Source organism: Anomaloglossus baeobatrachus, chromosome 2 (assembly GCF_048569485.1).
Source record: "Anomaloglossus baeobatrachus isolate aAnoBae1 chromosome 2, aAnoBae1.hap1, whole genome shotgun sequence".
Lineage (NCBI taxonomy): Eukaryota > Metazoa > Chordata > Amphibia > Anura > Aromobatidae > Anomaloglossus > Anomaloglossus baeobatrachus.
This window is the reverse complement of record NC_134354.1, coordinates 408,671,763-408,691,738: the sequence shown is the minus strand read 5'-3', so window position 1 is coordinate 408,691,738 and position 19,976 is coordinate 408,671,763. Positions and strand designations below refer to the sequence as shown.

Below are 19,976 nucleotides of genomic sequence, written 5' to 3'. Positions count from 1 at the left end.
ATAATTGTGAACAGATTTCTAACTCCTTTTTTCTGTATGCTGGGCTTGTAATTGGAGCAAAATATATGTAAAGATGGCAACACACATGAAATTAATGTGAATAAAAACCAGTGAATTTGGCCCAGTGTGCATAGAAGTATCCCAACTTTTACCCCACTATCAGATGTTGAGGATACAAAGTCCAATCTTTTTGTTTTTAAGGAATACTCCACCACCACCGGACCTGTCTACTAAGGTGATGTTGGGGGAGAAAAGGATCCAGTATGCCCAATTTTCAGACTGCTGATCATTTTGATCTCACTGAGATAAGCTATCACCAAAGGAGTCTGGCAGTGGTTCTCATAGAAAACACTGGAGCGCTGAGCAGAGTGACCACTTCAGTGTCTGGGGTGAGTTGAGGTGTTTTTGTCGGGTTAACAAATAGCTATCTATTGTGTGCTGTGGGCTTAACTCCCATCTACTTATTGAGAACATGTATATCTAAATATGCATGGTTCGATATCTGCCTAAGAAGTGGTTAGTGAATATCTCTCAATCAAATGGTTTTGGGTCAAAAGTTTAGTATATAATGAGTTAGTCTTAGGAAATATTAAGTTGTGTAGAGGGTACATGGTGATTGAAAAACACTGATACAGAGTATACATCTCTTAATTTGGAAATATATTAATTATATCTTAGACAGACTTGGGTAATAAGTATTAGGCACTTAGGTAATTAGGTACTCTGTGTCACCAACAAATACCACTGGCAACTGTATGGCTATAACACACTACATCAGGGACCCCAAGATTGTCAAACTTAAAGATGGTCAAAGCAAATTACTACTCCCTAGAAACACAGTTTTGTAGCAAGACTAATGATATGGCATTTATTTTTATAAGATAAATTTAACAAGATCAAATTCGGGGGAAGCAACAGTAAGCGCAGAAGGTTTATTCTCTGCAAAGAGTAAAAATAGGACTGACATTTAAAGAGAGCTTGTTAGTTTCTCAAAAATGTTCTCATATGCCCTAATTCCAACCCTTTTTTGTTTTGTGTTGCGTCACTGCATTGCAGAGATATTCCCATTTATTGATTTCAGAGTGTAGTTTGTGAAACCTCTGCTTGTAGACCAATTGGGCATTTTTTCAGAGTCTTTTTGGGGTCATACATTTTAATCTCTCTTTCTCAGATGCTGCCAATCAGAGCTCAGCAGTGTCAGAGACTGCTAGACTGTTAGATCAGGTGCCGTACTGTAATTGGCAGTCTCTGGGAGGGAGGAGTAAAAGCGCACAAATCCTCTTTAAAGGGGCAATTCAGGCAGATGAGTAGGTCATCAAAATAAGATTGTTGGGAATATGACACTAGGCGTCCAACCAATCTGCGCTGGCAGAGAACACATATTAACAATGAATGGAGCTGGAACTGCAAAAACTTTCAGCTCAGCTCCTACTCATTTCAGTGAATTTCAATGTAGTGTTCTGGCTGGATTCACTGATTACATCCAGCTATTAGAGAGGGCAAAAATAGATGATTGGTGGAAGTGCTGGGTGTCACATTCCCAGCAATCTGATGTTGAGGACCTATTCTAAGCATAATACCATAAGCTCGAAAAACCCTTTAATACTGTGCATCCAATAGGTGTCCACATAAACAGAGCACAGAGAACTAATCTAGTGATAAATAATAATAACTGCTTTAAGCCCCGTCACATTTAGCGACTTACCAGCGATCCCGAAAATGATGCGACCTCATAAGGATCGCTGGTAAGTCGCTGGGAGGTCGCAGGTGAGATGTCACACAGTCAGACCTTACCAACGACTCAGTAACAATACAGATCACAGTAGCGACCTGTATAACGATCTCTGCTGTCATTAGGACCCTGTCACACAGTGTCAAACATAGCGATGCATCCTGCCCAGCAGGACATCGCCTTTGAAGAAAATGGTCCAGGACATTCAGCAACGACCGGCGACCTCACAGCAGGGGCCAGGTCGTTGCTGAATGTCACACACAGCGACATCGCTAGCAAGATCGCTGTTGCGTCACAAAACCCGTGACAGCAGCGATGTCGCTAACGATGTCGCTTAGTGAGACATGGTCTTTAGGCGGGCTTTACACGTTGCGACATTGGTAATGATATATCATCGGGTCACGTCGTTAGTAACGCACATCCGGCGCCGTTACCGAAATCACAGCGTGTAAACCCTAGGAGCGATGATCACCGATCGCAAAAACGTCAAAAATTGTTGATCGGTGACACGTCGCTCCTTTTCATAATATCACTGCTGCGGCCGGTACGATGTTGTTTGTCGTTCCTGCAGCACCACACATTGCTGTGTGTGACACCGCAGGAACGACAAACATCTCCTTACCTGCCTCCACCGACAATGTGGAAGGAAGGAGGTGGGCGGGATGTTACATCCCACTCATTTCTGCCCCTCCACTTCTATTGGCTGGCCGCTTAGTGACATCACAGTGACGTTGTTGTGATGCTTAACGCACCTCCCCCTTGAAAGAGATAGTGTTCAGTGGTCACAGCGACGTCGCTGACCAGGTATGTGCGGTTGAAGCTGCCATAGCGATAATGTTCGCTACGGCAGCAATTACCACATATCGCATGTGCGATGGGGGCCTGGGCTATCGCGCTCGACATCGCTAGCAATTGCTAGTGATGTTTCAGCGTTTAAAGCCCGCCTAAGTAAGATGAGAACCATCAAAATAATAGGATTACCATATATCATGCTAATATGTAATAATAACCCTGGTGGAGAGGTTTGATATGAACGCCACAGCAGATCATTAGCAACGCACTTTTTCTGCCCTATATTGCCATTTCAACCATTTTCAGTTTACTTTATGTTGGCCTTGTGAAAACATTATTATGAAACCATAAATTAAGTGGGACCACAGAGGTTACAATGTGAGGCACAGAATTTTAAGCAACTGACCTCTGTTCTGCAACAGAAAGATATAAATTAAAGGGCAAATACTAAAAATATTACCATCAATGGGTTAATTGTAGTTGCATTTTATGAGACAGTTATGGCCTAACAGGTCTCCATAATAAGGTTAGCTAGTGTCAGTCTTCATTGGTGTGTGTATAAGTACCAATTAGTACAGGGTCATAATTGCAGAGCTCTATAATGTGTCAGTGATAATAGGTTATTAGAATCCGGCTCGTACTGTTAGAGTCTTATTTGCGTGGAATACAGATTTCCAGTATGACATCTCAGCACTGATCTTCCTAAGGCAATTTGGGCATCCCAATGGCCAGGACATTTCATTACAAATAAGAAAAGCAAATATATTATCGTTTGTATCACAATATATTAACTCTTTTCTAACTCAGGTTTTTTTTTTAATTTATTTAATGACCGATTAAAATTTTCCCTATGCCGAATGAATTCTCAAAATACTAAGCAGATAAGAGGGCAAAGTGTTTATTTAATAAATATGTTTATTCTAGTATTATTTTAATATTAACGTTATCACTTAATATAGAGCAGATTTAGTCTGTTGTTTAGTTGTTACTCCTATTATATGTTGCGAAAACAATAAATGTTATAATTAGCCCTGTTAATAGCAGCTAATCAAAACCAAATAATTTACTGCTTTTTATAAAGTTTTTAAAAGTAGTTATTCATACTTCTCCTGTTATTCAGCACTTGTATCTAATCAAGAGCTGTTACACGTCGTGGCTCTCTTGTTGCAAGGAATGAGGTGGTCCCCCATTCCTTGTCGGCCACGAGCCCTACTGCTCAGCAGCACCAAAGGTCTGGGAGACTGTGCAGTCAGCAGGAGTTGCCTTCTCAGAGACACAGCAGAAGGGTGACACCTAGTGGTTCTCCCCTTGCAGGGAATGGAGCGGTCTCCCATCCCTTGCCTGCCACGAGCTCTCCTGCTCAGCATCATGGAGGCTCTGGGAAGTTGCGCAGTGTGCAAAGAATAGATGCTCAGGGAAGCAGCAAGACTTCCCATGTCTCTGCACATTGTGAAACCGGGGATCCCGCCTTTATGACCCAGAGGCAGGAGGATGAGCATGTGCTCCACGTGACGTCTTCTGATTCGCTCACTGATATCACACGGCCCCATGACAAGGCTGGTGATGTGCTGAATCCTGACTGGCTGGGCCAGGACGTCACGAACCCTGATTGAGTCACGCCCGTCTCGCGCCCGCCCTTGGGTGGAGCTACACCTCCTTAAAAGCTCACCCTGCCATCATGGCGGTGCGCGACCGTCCTTCTATGTTTGGATGTCTGGCAGCGTGCTGCCACGCCACTGTACAGACGTCATTGTCTTTCGTGGGCTTTGCCCTTGCTGCTCAGGCAGCACCTGGTTTGCAGGCCGTGTTCCTGCCTTGCTGCTCCGGCAGTATCTCCTTCAACAGGCCGTGTTCCTGTCCCAGGTGAGCTCCTCGAGTCTCCACCGGACTCACCTGGTTATTGAAAGCACACGTGCGTGGGCACCTCTGTGCTACCCTCGTGCCATATCCTGTGACTCCCGCTGGCACACGTGCGTAGGCACCTCTGTGCGTCCCCGTGCAACAGGTACACCGTACGAGAAGCCCCGAGCCATACAACCCTCACGGGTTAGGGCGGACCGGTGTACATAGATCGTCTGTGACGTTCCAGACGATCACTAGTAGCAACCCGCTCACTCTTTCCTGACCATAGCAGCGGTCCCTTACACCGCACAGTGGACCTTGACCGGCGGAAGCTGTCCATTTCCCATCTTGGCACGCTTCCCCGGGTCCCCCTCGTAACATTGAGCTCTCCCCACCATAACCCTCCTAAAAACAGAATTGCCCTCATAGTTCCCTACACAGTATGATGTTCCCCACACACTAAATTCCCCATGGTCCACCACACAGTATGATGTTCCCCACATCCTAAAATCCCCCACAGTCCACCCCACAGTATGATGTTCCCCTCATACTAAAATCCCCCATGGTCCACCACACAGTATGATGTTCCCCACATCCTAAAATCCCCCACAGTCCACCCCACAGTATGATGTTCCCCTCATACTAAAATCCCCCATGGTCCACCACACAGTATGAAGTTCCCCACATCCTAAAATCCCCCATGGTCCACCCCACAGTATGATGTTCCCCTCATACTAAAATCCCCCATGGTCCACCACACAGTATGATGTTCCCCACATACTAAAATCCCCCATGGTCCACCCCACAGTATGATGTTCCCCACATACTAAAATCCCCCATGGTCCACCCCACAGTATGATGTTCCCCACATACTAAAATCCCCCATTGACCACCACATAGTATGATGTTCCCCACATACTAAAATCCCCCACAGTCCACCCCACAGTATGATGTTCCCCACATACTAAAATCCCCCATGGTCCACCACACAGTATGATGTTCCCCACATATTAAAATCCCCCACGGTCCATCACACAGTATGATGTTCATCACACACTAAAATCCCCCATGGTAATCCACATAGTATGATGTTCCGCACACACTAAAATCCCCCATGGCCCACCACACAGTATGATGTTCCCCACATACTAAAATCCCCCCCCGATCCATCACACAGTATGATGTTCATCACACACTAAAATCCCCCATGGTCCACTATACTGTATGCTGTTCATCAAACTAAAATATCCCACGGTCCACCACATAGTATGATAGCCCCTGTATCTCTCACATAGTATGATGGCCTCCACATAATATGACATCTCGCACATTTCCTGCACACAGAATGGATCCCTCATGGCACCTCAAACATAGTATGATGAACCCTACTTTCCCCAATACACTGCATGATGTTTCGAGAGCCCTACACAAATGTATGAAGCCCTCACATAAATGGTTACTACACACCAACACACAGTATAGTGAGCCGCCACAGTTACCCACATGATAAATAAATGTAGCTCTGGCACACTTTAGAGAATAAAAATGCAGAAAGTCTTGGGTGGTGCTGAATGAATATTTATTAAACAAAGGGGTAAAGTCTGTCCCAACGTATCGGTCCACATAGGACCTTTTTCAAGGGATCTATCATACTAGAGTATTGGAGATAATGAATTAATATGCACCAACGGACAACATATGGAATCGTCAAAAACGTATAAATGTAGGGTTGGGTACTGTGACCGTATAACCCAGGTTATGCACCACGATAAATATATGGAAACGGGAGGAGCCGTATATACAAAGTCCTTAGGAGGCGAGAGACTAATGTGTAGTCTATGCATGTACTGCAGAGCGAAGTGGGCCCCTACAGTTACCCACATAGCATGATGACCCCACCAGCCACCCACAAAGTATGATGGGCACCACAGCCCATATACATAGTATGATGGACCTCAGAGACCCCCACAGAGTATGATTGCATCCCACTTCCCCAACACAAAATGATAGACCCCAAAAATAATATGATCCCCACAGCCCACTACATAATAATGATTCCACATATTTCCCCCACATGTGGCTAACGAAAAAAAAAAATAGTCCTGAACTAACCTTCTCTTTTTTGGCACGTTGCTCTGATCTTTGCTGTGTGTGGACTGAGGCTATGTTCACTTTAGCGATGTCATTGTGCCTGCTGCGCTGAGTCTCAGTTGCACAGGCTGAATGGTTGATTACTCCTCCACCATTGTATTCAGAGGTAGCTGCACCTTGAGGCTGCAGATTTGGTTGAAATTTTTAAACTGGGGAGAAAACTCCAACTTACGGGCAGCCCTGTGACTGTCTCAGTCCAGGGTTCGAACAGGAACAGTCGAAAGGCTGGATATGGTCTACAGGCCACCACTTGTCAAGGTCTGTTCTAGTGGATTGAGTTTTATCAATACAGCAGGACAAATGTAAGCCTATAATTAAATATCTTTGGCAAATGACTGTGAAGACCATAGAAATAAAGGGAATTGTAGTAACCATCTTCATCAGGATGCCTGCACAGAACTGCTTAAAGGGAATTGTCCATTGTTACAATTTTTGGGGGGTGAAGCAAATCAGAAAGATTACCTTTAAGGGATACATTCCAGCCGTCTTTTGAGAAAGACTATTGACTATTTGAGGCAGGCTAGGCGTTTTTCTCTAGCGTAAATTGTAAGAGGGTTGAAACAACCTGTTTACGGAAATCTTTTACAAAAGACACTTAAAGATTGTTGCCGTTTCACCCCATTGAGTGTTAAAGTGTTTTAATCACAAAATTGCTATGCTGTTACTCTTTCTGTTAGACACAGTACCCATTTTATAACTTAACGCTGTATATATTTTGGTTCATGCACTTTAAGCTGTATATGTGTTACTGTTTTAAGAAACATTGGCATGTGTGACGTAGGTGCCTCTGTGAGATATCTCTAAGAATGTTTGAAGTGTTGCCTATTAGGGGTTAAAGCTAGTGCACAGATAGTTAACAGTGTAGAAGGTTGGAATGCTCCCAAAGTACAAGAAGTTATAAACTCTTTTGACTTTCTCCACTCCAAGTCAGCCACTGTGGCAAGTAAAGCAAGGAGGGGCTATGCTACTTACTATAGGCCATGACTGTGGGAATAGTTCCTGATCATCAGTATAAACAAGTCAGTGAAAAGTCGCTTGATTATTGATGATTGCACATTTTATGTTAAAGGAAAAATCTTTTTTGGTGGACAGCACATTCAACTGTGTAGCATAAAGGGGGCTTTACATGCAGCGATATCGCTAGCGAGTGTACCCGCCTCCGTCGTTTGTGCGTCACAGGCAAATCGCTGCCCGTGGCGCACAATATCGTTAGGAGCCGTCACACAGACTTAACTGTCTAGCAACGTCGCTGCGGCCGGCAAACCGCCTCCTTTCTAAGGGGGCACTAAGCGGCCGCCCAATAGAAGCAAAGGAGCGGAGATGAGCGGCCGTAACATCCTGTCCACCTCCTTCCTTCCTCATTGCCGGCGGCCGCAGGTAAGCTGTAGTTCGTCGTTCCTGAGGTGTCACACGTAGCGATGTAAGCTGCCTCGGGAAGAACAAACAACCTGTGTCCTCAACAATCAACGATTTTTTGAAAATGAACGACGTGTCAACGATGGGCGATTTGGTGAGTATTTTCCATCGTTAACGGACGCTCGTCACACGCAACAACATTGCTAACGATGCCAGATGTGCGTCACAGAATCCGTAACCCCGGCGATATATCGTTAGATGTTGCATGTAATGGGGCCTTAAAGCAGTATCATACGACTGTAAATTCTCTCATCTGATAGAATCAGGTCAATTACGCTAATGACACTCTGATCAAACTCAGACTTAGATCTGAGTGTCAGCATATTGTGCTCAGATTGTCTTGCATGAGAGACTCGGAGCACACTGTGAGACCATTCTGTGTGTGTGCAGAATTTGGACTGTGCTCCGTTGTCATCGGAGTACAGTCCGATGATTTCCACTGACTCATTGACTTGCAAGGCAAAGTAAAATGCAAATATTGGATTAAACTCGGACATGCTGTGATTTGTTTCTTGGACCAACTAGGTCTGAGGAAAATCGGACATTTATGCGGCCTCATAGACTAACATTGGTCCGATTGCAATTTGATGATTTATTGGACCACACATGGACTGATATTATGGTGGTGTAAGCAAGCCCTAGAGGGGTTCCCGATAGTTGCAACATGTGAATGTTATTAAAAAATTAGACAGAAGTAGGAATTTTATCCCCGACTGTGCACTTTTATATTAAAAATTGGAACATTAGGTCAAGCGTAGCTCCATTCATTCTCCTACAAATGGTGAAAAAGCCAAGTACAGAGCTTGGTAGCCCCAAAGGGAATAGATTTAGTGGCTGTTGAGTATGTTCACTGCAACTCTATTCAAGCTTGGATAAAAGTGCCTTATTCTGTCAGTCATTGCGGATTCTAGTGGTCAAACACTCACTACTCAACAAGTTCTCACCTATCCTGTGTCTGAGTAATACCCAAAACTGGTATTCACCAGTCAACCCCTCTAAGAAAACTAAGGCATTCAGATATCCCACTAAAAGTCAGATCAAAATAGGAATATAATGTGTTCTGTTCCCTCTGGATATTATGGCCCTGATTTAAAAGTGAAGAAATTTAGCATAAACACTTTTAAAAAGTTGCACAATGTTGCACAAAAAATTGCGACTTTTGGCATTTTCACAACAGTCTCAGCCAGCTCAACCAAAATAGGTAGAGCTTGGATGGGACAGGGCACGGTGACATCTCGTTTATGATGAGTGAGGATATAGTTTAAGCCAAAAATCGCACTCCAAACTCTGATTGATTAATTTAGTGACATGTGCCTCTTAATAAATCAGGCCTCTCTGCCTCCATCACACCTCCTCATCAAGATTGGCATGAACAAAACCATGTATTGGGCAAAAAAGCTTCCAACAAAATTGGCACTGACTTGCTGCATAATAATCTCATCGCACTGTTGTAATGTTCATTTCTTGTTAATCCGTGTAATTCCAAAACAAAGGTACAGATTAGCTGTTGGATTCAAAAATCGTATTGATGTCAGGATCAGGAATCTTACTGATTTAGGGCATTCAACAATCCAAAAATGACCACAGTTTTGCAGTTTTTAACCTGCCTTCTACCCTAGGGAATATTACCCCTGTGTATACAGTAAACCTCCTTGATCACCTAACCTTCCAGTACTATAGACCAGTTTACAATTTGTCTCCCACAAAGAGAAAAGTACTATTGGACATACAGTAGGTTCTTTATTGGATGTTATTATTTTTCTGGAATTTGTCTTCAAGGCAAAACACTTCATCAGCAGGAAATGAATAATGGATTTCTCTATAAACACTGTTCTGTTATGAAATTGCATAATTATTTCCTTATTTATTTATGTTTAGTGTTTTAGATTTAACGCCTTCGTTATCACACTACATGAGGCTCAAAGAGCAGAAGTCCTGTATCACCCCGTATCGAGATAAGGAAATATACAAGTCATGTCTAGAGATGGGTGAGTAGTAACTATTGGTGTACAGATTATGCTTACCAAATACCTAATACTCTTCTAGAAGTCGGAATGGCAAGAAAAATGTTCGGGTTCCCCATTGACTTGCATTAGGTTCATTATTCGTGACGAATACCGGAATAATACATTGAGATTATTTATGAATAATCCAAACACGAATAGTTACTATTTTCCATCACTGGTCATGTCCCATTTGTTCACGCCTAAAGCAGTCTTTAAAGGGGTTCTCCAGCTTCACAAGATTCATGACTTATCCTAATTACTGTGTCTTCGTTATTGTTTACTTTGCACATTACTGTACTTTTAGCAGTGTTTGAGCCTGGTATAAGAATTCAGTGCAGTTCTTTCCTAATATTGCAAATAGGACTAAACTGCAAAACTAAACACTATGAAGTTGTGCTGGGTAGAAAATTATATAGATTTGGCTTTTGTTCGAAAGCCATTGGTTTTGGAACCAATTGGGGTCAAATAACCCCTTAGATGCCATTGACAATCATGACAGCGGCATTTAGATGGTTAAGGGAGGGAGAGGGTCATATCAATGAGCTGTTAGATCCCTACCAATTTAATATTAAAGGGGTGGTTCACCCATATTTATTATTTGCTAGATCAATATTACGTTGAGAAACAATGTTTCTGTCAAATACCTTATGTTGGCAATAGTGCCAGTGATTGGCGCTATTGCGGACCACTCCTCCCCATGCCTGACCCCCGGGCTCCATGACCTCGGGGATCCGGTGATGTCCCATCAACTTCCTGCTGACTGACATCACCGCAGTCGACTGCAGTGTTCGTGAGTGATTGGCTCTTTGCGGTGTTTAACCGCTCAGCACAGCCCAGCCCAGTGTGACCTCCCATCAGCTTCTTGCTCCCTCTTCCCTCACAGCAAAGCGCTGCAAGCAGGAGACACGCTGGGCTGTGATGAGCGATGAAACACCGGCCGCAGCCCAGTGACTCAGGAAGACTGGGATGTCACGTGATCAGGAAGTTGACGTGACATCACCGGATCCCTGAGGTCACAGAGCCCGGGTGTCAATAAATGTGGAAGAGCGGACTGCAATAGCGCCGCTCACAAGCACTATTGCCAACATAAGGTATTTCAGAGAAACATAATTTCTCAACATAATATCGATCTAGCAAATAACAAATATGGGTGAACCACTTCTTTAAAGGCGTTGTCCACTACTTTGACATTGATGAACTGACAGCAGCTGATCAGACATAGATGACCTATCCTAAAGCCTGCTTTACACGAGACAATAGATTGTGCGATAGCACAATCGATCGTACCCGCCCCCGTCGTTTTTGCATCACGGGCAATTAATTGCCCATGGCGCAAAAACTCGTTTAACCCCCGTCACACGTACTTACCTTCCGGACGACCTCGCTGTGGGCGACGAATGTCCACTTCCTGGAGTGGGCGGGACGTTCGGTGTCACAGCGACGTCACACGGCAGGCGGCCAATAGAAGCGGAGGGGCGGAGATGAGTGGGATGTAAACATCCCGCCCACCTCCTTCCTTCCATTAAGCCGTCGGGTGCCGCGGGAGGCAGGTAAAGCTGCTGTTCATCGTTCCCGTGGTGTCACACGGAGCAACGATTAACAACCGCCGACATTTTAATTAAACAATTATATGAAACCTAGCGACGAGTACACGACTCATGATTTGTGAGCGATACTGCGTCGCTAGGAGGTGTCACACGAAACCACGTCGTGCGGTATGCCGGATGTGCATCACGAAAACCGTGACCCCGACGACATATCGCACAATCTATTGCCTCGTGTAAAGCCCGCTTAAGGATAGGCCATCAATGTCAAAGTAGTGGACAACCCCTTTAAGGATAGACCATGAATTTTGGAGAGCTGGAAAATCCCTTTACTTTAATAACTGTCATATAAAATAGCAATGATTTTACTTCACCACTCACAGAAAATAATTACAAAAATTAACACAGAAAACTAATTACAGATTTTCATTCTACTGCATCAAACCATCACTAATTCAAACAAATGCAAATATCTTCTCAGTCCTGTCGCATCTTTAACAAAACGATTGAGAAAAGGATAGCTTTTAACTGTATGGAAAATATTTTCTTTATGGAGAACTTAGTTCTAATGGCCATGGCTAGCTTTGAAGCCTAGTTCTATGTGTTACAAGCTTCAATACTATAGATTAGTGCAAGGGAAGATTTGGATGATCCAGGGAGCAAAGTAGAAGACAAAGGAGGCTCAATCACATATGATGGACTGAGATTACAGATGTAAACATACAAAAGGCAAGTTATTTACAAATACAAACAGAAATATTAATTATCTCTAAACTAAAACTGTCATTAAGATTTTATCCTTATTCAAAATGTAACTTTTTCAGGTATCTACATAAGGGTACTTTCACACTTGCATTGTGCGGCATCCGTTGCAATCTGCCACCTTCAGGAATTACGGTAACCATTGCAGGAAGCCGTTTATTCCTCATAGGCTTCTATTAAGGGTGGATTGCAACAGATTGCGTTGCATCCACCCCGCAGCGCATCAGTTGTTTTGTCGGTGACCGTCAGTGATCGTCGGGCAGAAGGAATGCTGAATGTATCGTTTTTTGTTGCTGTAGAAAAATGCACACGAGGTCCCACGATGCTTTCAGCTCTTCTACATGAAGCTGACAGGAGTGGCCGTAGAACACCGCTGATCACTGTGAGCTCCACGCAGCAACTGAAGTGAGTCGCGCTGTCAGCGGGGACATCACTGACGTAGTGCGGTGGTGTGTGCGGTGATGATGGGAGCGGTAGTGTCGGTGTGTGTGGTGATGATGGGGGCGGTAGTGCCGGGGGGTGTGCGGTTATGATGGGTGCGGTAGTGCCTGAGTGTTTGCGGTGATGATGGGGGCGGTAGTGCCGGGGTGTGTGCAGTGATGATGGGGGCGGTAGTGCCGGGGTTTGTGCAGTGATGATGGGGGTGGTAGTGCCGGGGTGTGTGCAGTGATGATGGGTGTGGTAGTGTCAGTGTTTGTGCAGTGATGATGGTGGCGGTAGTGCCGGTGTGTGTGCGGTGATGATGAGGGCAGTAGTGCCGGGGCATGTGCAGTGATGATGGGGGCTCTCTCTCTCTCTCTCTGTCTCGGCTAAAGAAAATGCAATGCGTTATTTCATAGGCATCCCTTGCCTAATTATCACACTATTTACAATGCATCCGTCACATGCGTCACACAACGCACTGTGACGGATGCTGCACAACGCAAGTGTGAAACTAGCCTAAGGTCAATTTGGTAGGGGCATACAGTTAACAGACAGCACACAGATGTCATCCATGTGCTGTATGTGTTTACATGGACCTATAGACTTGTATTGGCCCTTGTCATCTGCGGTGCTGAAAAAAATGGACAAGTCTCCATGTTGTTCCCACACACAGATGGTCAGTGTAAAAACACAGACATGTGAAGATTTCCATAGGTTATAATGGGTATGTGTGGTTTCTGCTAAAAAAACGGATTCCACACGTGTTGGAAACACAAACATATGAAGGAGGCCTAAGACCAAGATTACGGTCTCACAGCTGAAAAGGAAAAAATTAAAGGGGTTTTCAGCATTTAGAAAAGCGGGTCATGCTGTCAACTTGAGCAGAGCTGTGCTATAAGCTGCAGCGCTATAGATGTGACATCAACGCTGCAGACAATACAAGACATTGTTAACCACCTCAATGCTAGATCTGGGGAGGCTGAGTTGTAGTCAAGTGGCAGGGGTTTATAGAAACTTTTATCATTTACTTCTAGTTCCTAAAAATCTGTTCTGAACATAGTATGGGCAGAAAGGTGCATGGCTTTTTACAAGAACAGTACTTTATCAATAGAACAGTGATTCATAAAAAGTCATAAGAGAGATGTTTATCCAGTGGAAGTAAACAAGGAAGATTTCTATTGAGCTTAGAATTATTTTGGACTTGATACTAATATACTTTATCGGTGCCGGAGTCCCAATCCTCAGGGACCCCCTCCAGTTCTGTATTTGGCAGCTCCATTTTCGCTCCTGTGATCAAAACAGGAGTTTCCAGTGTAGGCAAATGTGTAGCGCTATGTGAAGGGGGCTGTCCGGTTTGGTTAATTTAATAGCTGAGCCAGCATCCTTATGTTTTTCTGGTTCGGCTATGAAACTGTCACCTAAATAGAACGCAGAAGTGAATGTGGAGCTGCTGGACTAAGGACCATAAGTAGCACTTAGGACACCTGACATAATTGAAATGTATTACTCATATGACTGACTTTTCAAATCACATTTATGTGTAATATCCCCTTTAAATAGTGTGCTGAGATAGAGGAAAAGGAGTTATTCTATGCTGCTGCAAAATGAGGAACTGATGAGACCAGGATCCTGGATGAGCGATTTAATGTCAACGCGTTTTGCAGTTGATAGCACTCCTTCTTCAGGACAAATCACAATTAGCAATAGCCAATCCAGGATCTTTGTCTCATTGGTTATTCCTTTGAAGATAGTGCAGATTAACCCCTTCTCCTCCATTTCAGCCTCTTTTCCCACGTGGGGCTGCTGCAGCCATTTTTATGCCATTACAGTGGTTGTGACTTACACAACCACGCAAGGTGAGCACATCTACCTTGGTCTCAATACATGTCCCCCGGGTAAGACCCTATTTGCGCTTTTTTGTCTCTCCAGTTTTTGACTTTCAAAGAGTATGAGTAGCAAACAGCCCAAAACAGCTAAAAATATCACAGTGATGTAGGGTCCACTTTTATATGTTCCCCACATGGAGAATTATGTAGACATCTTAGGGACCTATTCCTCTACAATGACTGTGACATTACCTTCACATCTCAGGATTGCACTGTTCCAAACCACATTTCCTTCTTTTAAGATACAGGTGATGGTTTCCGAGCCATGCGTCCGGATAAAGCCGTCATCGCAAAGGAAGGACACTGAGCTCCCCAGCTGCAAGCTTTCTCCAAACCTCTTACCATTCACGGGGACTCCAGGATCAGGGCATTCATTGTGTCTGAAGGCTGGGTAACGAGACAAGCAAACAATAAGAAGGCTGTGCTATGGACTGAGACATTTATTAGTTATGGTTCTTTAGTTAAAATCATTTGATAAAAACTTACTGTATCACATGTAGTGCCAAACCTCCCCAAATATAGACTTCTGATACAATGAATCTAAGCCTTTATAGAATAGTAAATGTTCAGAACGGAAAAAAATTAGAGAAGCCAGAGGAGATCATAAATTATCTACGCTATTTACAATCTATCAAGCAGGTCATTTAGATTATTATCAACTTATGGCTGGAAATAGTTTTATGAATCACATTCCATAATGGAATGCCTAGCTAAATGCAGCGCTTAATTAATGGGAAATTTTATTTGCCCACCTCTATCTTTATTTAATGCAGGGTTAACACAATTTCCTTTCATGCATATGATGGATATTGCTATACATTTATGAATAAATAATTCCTAGCTATTCTAAATATTAGCTCGTCTTTATTGGCCTCCATTTAAGCAAAGCAAGCATGAAGTGATAGAAAAGAAATCAGGTTGAAGTCACCAGGAATGATCCAGCTGCTGCGTCTGTCTGTTCTAGACATAGAAAAACAAGGTCATATACTTCATGCCAGGTTCTCACAGAGGCTTTGCCGCCGGTACATTATCACTACAGGAAGTCACATACGGCACACAGGAAAACCTGTCAGATATCGGCGGCTAAGGCTGTAACAATGATGTGAAAATACAATCTGTGGCCATAGTTGGCATAGGAAGCTGCAATGCAGATGTCCACACAAAGGCATATTATGTTGCAGTGATTTGCATTCAATGATGAGTAGCCACACAGTTCATTATATAAAAGGAAGAGCAATAGTGATGCTAAGCCTATAGGACACAGCAATATGTGATTCAGATGATTCCAGTATAAATTATTACTCCTAGGCATAGATGGAATAATATTCATCAAAACATAAAGAATTTTATATACTGGATTAGAGACAGATGTTTTTAAGTCCTAAAAATGAAAGAATTAATATTAAATACGGTATATGAACAATGTTCACTTGCTCCTGGTTTATAAAATGTTGGTTAACTACAAGGGTATACAGTATATATTTGCATTTTGGCTAATGCGGAATATGGTGCTATAAGATCGTGGGAAATATAATTGACGTCACAAAAAGGCAATTTTGGAGTAACAGAAATGACCTATTGCAATAAAAAAAGGAAATGTAATATTCAGCACTTCAATTCGGTGAATAGAATTTGGTTTTTTTTCCATCCATTAAATAGTACAAAGTCAAGAGAAATTTTAATTGATGCGTTTCAAGTGCAATATGCACTCTTAACGAGACCCTGTCAGGTCCAATATACACCCAGAACCACGAGCAGTTCTGGGTGTATATTTCTACTCCCTGTATAACCGTCCCTGTATACACTAGCATAGGTAAAAGGATCTTTAGAGAAAGTATTTCTAAAGATCTTTTATGATATGGTAATGAGCACAGGGACCAGTCGCAAGGGTGTTAGTTCCTGCGCTCATTCCGCCCTCTTAGCATGTTAGCACACCCACAGGAGTGTACTTACATGCTTTTCAATGCAGCATCACCAAGGATGACATGCCTACCTGTGTCTGCTGTCACCACTGATCAGAAGTGCCGGCACTAGACCTCTCTGAAGCCGGGAAGCGTTCACCCAGCTTCACACTTTGCATGACCGGAAGTGTCGGGACTTCTGATCAGCGGTGACAAAGGACACAGGTACGCTCATCATCACCTCTACCATGCTAAGAGGGTGGAATGAGTGCATGAACTAACGTCCTTGCGACTAGTCCCTGCACTCATTAGTATTTCATAAATGATCTTTAGAAATACTTTTTCTAAAGATCGCTTTATCTGTGCTACTAGATACAGGGACGGATTAGGCAGGGATTAGCAATATGCACGCAGAACTGCTCTTGGTTCTGAGTGCATACTGCACCTGACAGGTTCACTTTAATTATAGTCTATTCTGTGATTAAGAGTGTCGGTCACACTTGAAATGCGTCAGTTTTGAAATTTTCTCCACTTTGTAGTTTTTAATGGATTGAATAAAAAACTAATTTTTTTCACCGGATGGAAGTGCTGAATATTATTTTTCCTTCTTCATTAATATTGCTATACTCCACCAGCTGATTCACCCATTATCACTGGCCTTTCCTGACTTACAGGTGGGTAAACTCTACTGTATTTTCCTTTTTCTTGCATAGAAATGGCCTACTGTTCCACTAAAGTTCATAAGCAGAATCCAGGCTGCTACTGATGACAGCTGCTTTTTTAATCCATTCATACATACAATTTAGTTTTTGCACATGATGTTTTATTTAGGAAGATCAACCTGTCATGTTTGTTCAGACGGAAATGTTATTTTTTATAGCATTTTCTGGTCATCATTTCCCAAGACCTTTTGTGATGTGTGACTTATGGACTTTTTTTAGTGGTTTTAATTGTGCATTCGAGGCATTTTTTTTTTACTGGTATTTTCTGGGCTCCATTTTTTTAATTCCATAAAGAAACTGCTAGTGGTTTTTGAAGCAAAACATTGGAAACATTCTCAAAAAGGCATCAGGATGTCTTATCCCATTGACTTGTATTGCATAGAGCATTTTCTAAGTGCAAATGGTCAACTGACGTTAACTGGTAGGTATCTGTGCAAACTAAAAGCAATTAACCCGCCAAAAATTGGGCGATTTTTCATTTTTACACTTTTGTTTTTTTCCTCCCCTTATTCCAAGAGCCATAACTTTTTCTTCCATTGGATTAGCTGTGTAAGGCATGTTTGGAAGGAGTTGTACTTTTGATTTGAGCTGTTTTCTGATACAGACCTTAAAATTTACCTCTACGAGGCACATAGGAGCTTTCCTCTCCCATCTGTCAATTACACTTAATGGAAATATGTAGCTATGCATACTGTTATAATATTGAGTTTAGTAGTAAAACAGTATGGTGTAAGCTCTTGAGCTCATCCTTAGGCTTTGTGCACTCAGAGTTTTTCGAGTAGTTTTAGGAGCAGAAACTGAACAGAAATTATTCACTCTCTGTTGGAAACTCTCCAAATCGTCCTTAAAAATGCAAAACTCCTCAAAAACATGGCATTTCTGGTCAGTTTACTCCTCCAAGAACTGTGTGCGTATAGCCTATTGGTGGATGTAGACAGTAGTTTATTAATGATCAAACTAACTAAAATAAATCTAATAGATAATTGCTTGATTTACATTAATCGTTCCCTGTCATTCAGGTAGAAAAAAGGAAAATCAGTTATCCGTAAAGGTGTTCAACTTGATTAGAAAAAAGTAGCTGCATCCTTTTAAACAGCACCACACCTGTCAAAAGGTTGCATCAGGTACTACATCTTAGCAATTTATTCACCCTTGAAGTCATTGGGATTTAAAGAGCAGCTATCATCAGTCTGTGACTGCACTTTTTATTCAAAGCACCACTCTGGAACTTTTTTTCAATGCTGGAGTGGAGCTTTCAATCTAAGCTCCCTGCCTCCTGTGTTATACCTACCCTCCGGCTTCAACCTTTTTTGGTGTTGATCCGGTCCCGCGGCACAATCTTGTGCCTCTACCTTTTGACTGTCCGTAAGTGAGAAGTTATGTCACAAGCTCCCAATGCATATCAATGAGAGCCAAAACAAGTCCAAAATGAGGATCCCATAGGAATGTATGAAGTTGGGACCTCCGGTATGCTTCATGAAAGACTGGAGCTGCCAAAAGGTTACAAATCACAGGAAACTGACAGGAGCATTGCTGGAAAAAGATGAAGACACCGGAAGGTGAGTATGAAACAAGGGCCTTGGGACTTAGATTTAAAGTACCAGTCCAGTGATGAAATTAAAAAAAACAAAACGCAGAAGTAGTGCTTTAAAAAACAATTAGTAGCCACAGTTTGGTGATTTTACTTAAGAACGCCTATTACCAAAAATGCTGCAGAATTTCCCTGATTGTCTCCTTAAAAACATGGCTTTCTAGCAAAAGTTGGTTTCTAACTTCTGGGTTAGCATATAGGGATTCCATAACCCTTCACAGTCCATCCTTGCAATGAAAGCGCAAAATCTCGACTATTATACTGAAATATCAATTCTAAAATTAAACCAGTGCTGCTGCGTTGTTTACTAATCAGTTGTCGTTTAGTAACAATACTAGAGCGGCTACAGATCAGTAAAAGCTTTAGTTCAAACCAGAAGATCTTGCTTTTTCACTGCAACAAGGGCCACAGGTGCTTGTGGGATCCCGATCGGAATGCTGGGATCTCGAAACCTTGAAGTTCAGATTGGCTTTTGTTAGAAAGTTAGTTCCTTTAGGGTATCTTCCATCAGGGGACCCTTAGCAGTGCCTTTGGTAATAAGTGATATAGCATAAAATCAGTCTGTGGCTGCCCATTGCTTTCCTAAATAAAATGGACAGTCAGAAACTGGTGAAAAGTGCTCTTTAACTGTAATATCAGACACACAATAGACAAATCTGGCACTGTATAAAATGAAGCCATATATTCCGAAGGACCCCTGTTATATTTTTCAGATTGTGTCATGTAAAAAATGTTGTACATGTAAATGTTCTCACTAGGAGCCATCTTTCTAAACAAGAATAATTACTATTTTGAGAAGAAGGTTACAAATCATCCATGCCGTAGAACTCACTAGTAAAAGTGATGTTGAAGCCTCTCTTCTCAGTGGAATGGTCAGTCTGGAACTCCAATCTTAACACGTGGCCACTGCTCGTCAATGAAGGTGGCACTTGGTTCCCTGAGAACGTTCCCAGGACAGGTGACTCTGGAGAACCTCCATCTTTTACTGCCAGGAAGTCAAACTGTGGTTCCACATCAAAGTCGTTGAATGCCAAATGGATGCGACTCTCAGGCTTGGCTATGATTAACCACACGCAGTGCAGGTGGTTACTGTACTCTTCAGGGTAGTTTGGAGACAGAACGTTCCCAGATGGGGTGGTGAAATTAAAGAAGCAGGAAACTGTAGAAAATCAAACAGTAGTAAACAAAGTAAAGAAATACATTATTAA

General features: G+C 42.7%; 1 protein-coding gene across 3 annotated transcripts in view; it reads right to left on the bottom strand.

The window, feature by feature from the left end:
* CSMD2 (CUB and Sushi multiple domains 2) overlaps window positions 1-19,976 on the bottom strand; it is a 1,639,331-nt gene that overhangs the window by 443,119 nt on the left and 1,176,236 nt on the right. For all 3 annotated transcript variants that reach the window (XM_075336114.1, XM_075336115.1, XM_075336117.1), the window contains 2 exons: window positions 19,601-19,927; window positions 14,747-14,941 (listed from right to left, as the gene is read on the bottom strand). In XM_075336114.1, the coding sequence (XP_075192229.1) occupies window positions 14,747-14,941; window positions 19,601-19,927 (522 nt within the window). The remainder of the gene's footprint in view (window positions 1-14,746; window positions 14,942-19,600; window positions 19,928-19,976) is intronic.